We start from the raw sequence: 3,346 nt of genomic DNA on the forward strand, positions 1-3,346 counted from the left end.
GAGCGGTTTTTGAAGATCGATACGAATGCCACCCGCCAAGACGATTGTCACCAATAGATGCAACCCTTGCACTCAAACTAGCCACAACTGCAGGACTTCTTTCAGTTCCAATGCCACCTCCAACTTTCAGAAGAGGCCACATGTGCTGATTTAGAAATTCACAGTATTAGTTAAAAGAAATGTTGCCTCAAATTATTGAAAACACATTCATTCATAATATTGAAGGAAAAGAAACACATGAAAAATCAGACAGAAACAACAATGTGGTTGCTCAGGAGCATGCAGAGACACACAAATGGTAAGCTATAACTTGATGCATAACGTTAATTAGATAAACAAATAATATAAATTGTAATGAAATTCAGATTGATGTTACCTTGATAACCAAGATAGGACCAACAGCATTAACTTCATATGCAAGCATTAAAGATGACTTCTCCAATTTGTTCAGTGTGGTTTCTGTATAGTATAGATAAGTAATATAATCAACTAACACATATTTGTAAGAAAAAGTGGAAGTAACTGAGTTTAACTAATGTATCGGTGTTGGACACTTGGGGCGTCTACAATCTGAAATATCAGTGCTACATTTTACTTAAACCCCCATGTAATCCACAATAGGGAGTGAATATTCTATGTCAATTACCAATGAGTGAAACAAAAGTTTACCTGGTTGCAGTACTTCAGGTATTGAAAGAATCCCAGATGCATTAACAAGAAGGTTAAGATGACCATATTTCTCTTTTATTGACAATGCAGATGCCTGAAATATTATGAAATACGCAAACCTTAACAAATTGGTTTTTGGAATCTTTTAAATCTAGCAGTGAACTGTCTTAATTCCTAAAAACGAATGTTTCCATATTTCAATAGACTTAAAGGGAAACTGAAGTTACTATTCCCTATCATCCTAATTCTACTTCCTCCTAGCTAAAATTTTAGGCACAAACCACCCTAGTATATAATCCTATATCCAATACCCTATAGCTGATTATATTGTACTTGAACCAAACACGAGGATAAAATTTTGTTGGAACAAAAATGCTAGCAACACTCTCTTTTCCCAACAAAACTTAATTCTAATGTGGCTAGATTATGCATCAATTGCCACCTAGATAACACTTGGCGTCACTTCTCCATTGTGGCATTGTTGGAATATGGCTCAATCATCCATGTCAGCAAAAAATTAACTCAAGTTGAGAGTAGACAGTTTGAATGAGTGAGGGAATATAAAAAAAATGAAAGGACTAAATAAGAAGGAGACAAATTTAAATGGACCAATAGCATTTTTAACTATAAAGTTAAATTATTTTAGCAACATTGCCACAAATCCAATGTCTACTAAGATTTCCTATACCAAACACACGACTCGAGGTTTAATGTTTGACAATCTATCTATCCTTACACATACTAAAGTTATCATCTATTTGTCTCGTAAGTACAGCTCAGTTGATAACTGGTAGCTGCAAGGACATTTCTACTTCTCCACACTTAAGCGTGTGAGTCTAGCCACTAGACTACTTGACAAAAAAAAGTTATCATCTACCTTTAGCCTTGTAAAATCAATTTTAATTCAACTCACTTTTAGCCAAATAAATTATACAAAATCAAATTTATACAAAATTAATTTTTGTCAGAACCAAACACACACACTAACTAGGGTCACTAAGCCTCAACTTGGTGTCTTAATTCACACTTAATGTATGTAAGAATGACAAAAAGAGAAAGAAAAATAAATTTATAGGAAAAGAAGCATAACCTGAATAGAACTTTCAACAGTCAAATCCAAAGGCAAAATTTGAAGACGATCAGAAAACCTATCCTTCAAATCGTTAAGGCCAGTTGATTCATTAGGATTACGGCAAGTAGCAACAACATGCCCTTTATCATTTTTCTCTAGCAACTGTTTCACCTATACAATGCACAAACAAAAAACAGTAACTTTAAGAAAAAAACTTACACCCCATGAAAAAAAAAGTTCACTTTTTTGACAATGTGAAATGCCCATAATGGAAGGAAAGAAATTGAAGAAAAGGGGTAAAAAAATCTGACGAATTCAAGGCCGATTCCTCTGGAAGCTCCTTGAACTAAAGAAACACGATGAGGTTGAGAAGAAGATGAAGAAAAAGCCCTTCTGGTGAGTGATAGGAGGCGTGGTGAACGTGAAGCCATGGAAGTGTTGGTGTGGGTTGGGGGTGCGAATAGCAATGTAGAATCATAATATGAAAGAGGAAAAAAGAACATGAATGCGTGGCAGGATAGTAACCAAGAAAGGTATACAATTAACAAACATAAACACTAATATGTTACTAATTCTTATTTTTATTTGTAATTGTAAAGTGACAACTTACACACATATAACACATTTCACAATTGAATTTTGGTAGTTGCAACCGTTTAGTTTGGTGCAAATCTATGGCTATATCTAATACAGATCACTCTTAATAATCTCTCACTTTAGGAAAATTATATACATTTATTTTATTTTAAAATATACTCTAAAAATAGTACTATTGAATATTTTAGAAGTTAAAAAAATTAGAGTTGAATATATACACAAAATAGATGATTTAAATTGTCTACTTACTTTTATTAATATATGGAAAATCTACAACTGAAAATTATAAAAACAAACGAATCGGAGGTAATATCCCTCGGGAGGATTATGGAGTATTAAGTATGTACTTTTGTATATATTTAAAAAAAAAATTAAAATGATAACATAATAGATCTCAAAATATTTCAATTATATATAATTTTTTCTGAAAAATATTTAATAACTTCTTTAAATTAAAAAAAAAAAAAAAAAGTATTCCCTTCATTTTCCAAATTTTCAATTATCTAAGCATATTGTAAAAGAACTCTACCCTTATATGTCAGAAAAGGATAACCATTGCAAAGACTAGGTGAGTAATTAGATTTTGCAATTTCACGAAATTCATCTTATCAATTCTCGTAATCTCTCCTAAATTGTGATTTCAATGTTGACAACTATTGTGAAGTACTAATTAAAAAATAATATTCAAATATAGACAATCGGCCACACATAATCTCAAACATAAAAGACTTTAAACAATCGCTCTAATGAACAACTATTGTTTGTGTGGATGTCATTGATGTTCAAGAACTAAATTGGTTGATTTGTGATCAAAAGAGCTAAATATTCATCTATGTTCACAATGAGAGAATCACAATTTCTATTCTAAATTCAAGAGACTCGTATTTCAAATATTCATTTTTTAACATCTTACCTTCTTCCTCAACACTATTGGGTTTTACAAGTATGACCTCTAGGTTTTGCTTAGGCAATATATTTGGGAGTTTGGAGGGAAAAGTTGGAGAGTAT

The 3,346-nt window shown here is 31.9% G+C and overlaps 1 protein-coding gene across 1 annotated transcript in view; it reads right to left on the bottom strand.

The window, feature by feature from the left end:
- Nucleotides 1-2,333, bottom strand: part of LOC101513202 (uncharacterized) — a 3,171-nt gene extending 838 nt beyond the window's left edge. The window contains exons 1-5 of the mRNA XM_004486450.4: nucleotides 2,053-2,333; nucleotides 1,760-1,912; nucleotides 670-763; nucleotides 377-459; nucleotides 1-145 (exon numbers count right to left, since the gene is read on the bottom strand). Of these exons, the coding sequence (XP_004486507.1) occupies nucleotides 1-145; nucleotides 377-459; nucleotides 670-763; nucleotides 1,760-1,912; nucleotides 2,053-2,244 (667 nt within the window). The 5' untranslated portion in view covers nucleotides 2,245-2,333. The remainder of the gene's footprint in view (nucleotides 146-376; nucleotides 460-669; nucleotides 764-1,759; nucleotides 1,913-2,052) is intronic.
- Between the last annotated feature and the right edge of the window lie 1,013 nt (nucleotides 2,334-3,346).

This window comes from Cicer arietinum, chromosome 1 (assembly GCF_000331145.2).
Source record: "Cicer arietinum cultivar CDC Frontier isolate Library 1 chromosome 1, Cicar.CDCFrontier_v2.0, whole genome shotgun sequence".
In the NCBI taxonomy this organism is placed as follows: domain Eukaryota; kingdom Viridiplantae; phylum Streptophyta; class Magnoliopsida; order Fabales; family Fabaceae; genus Cicer; species Cicer arietinum.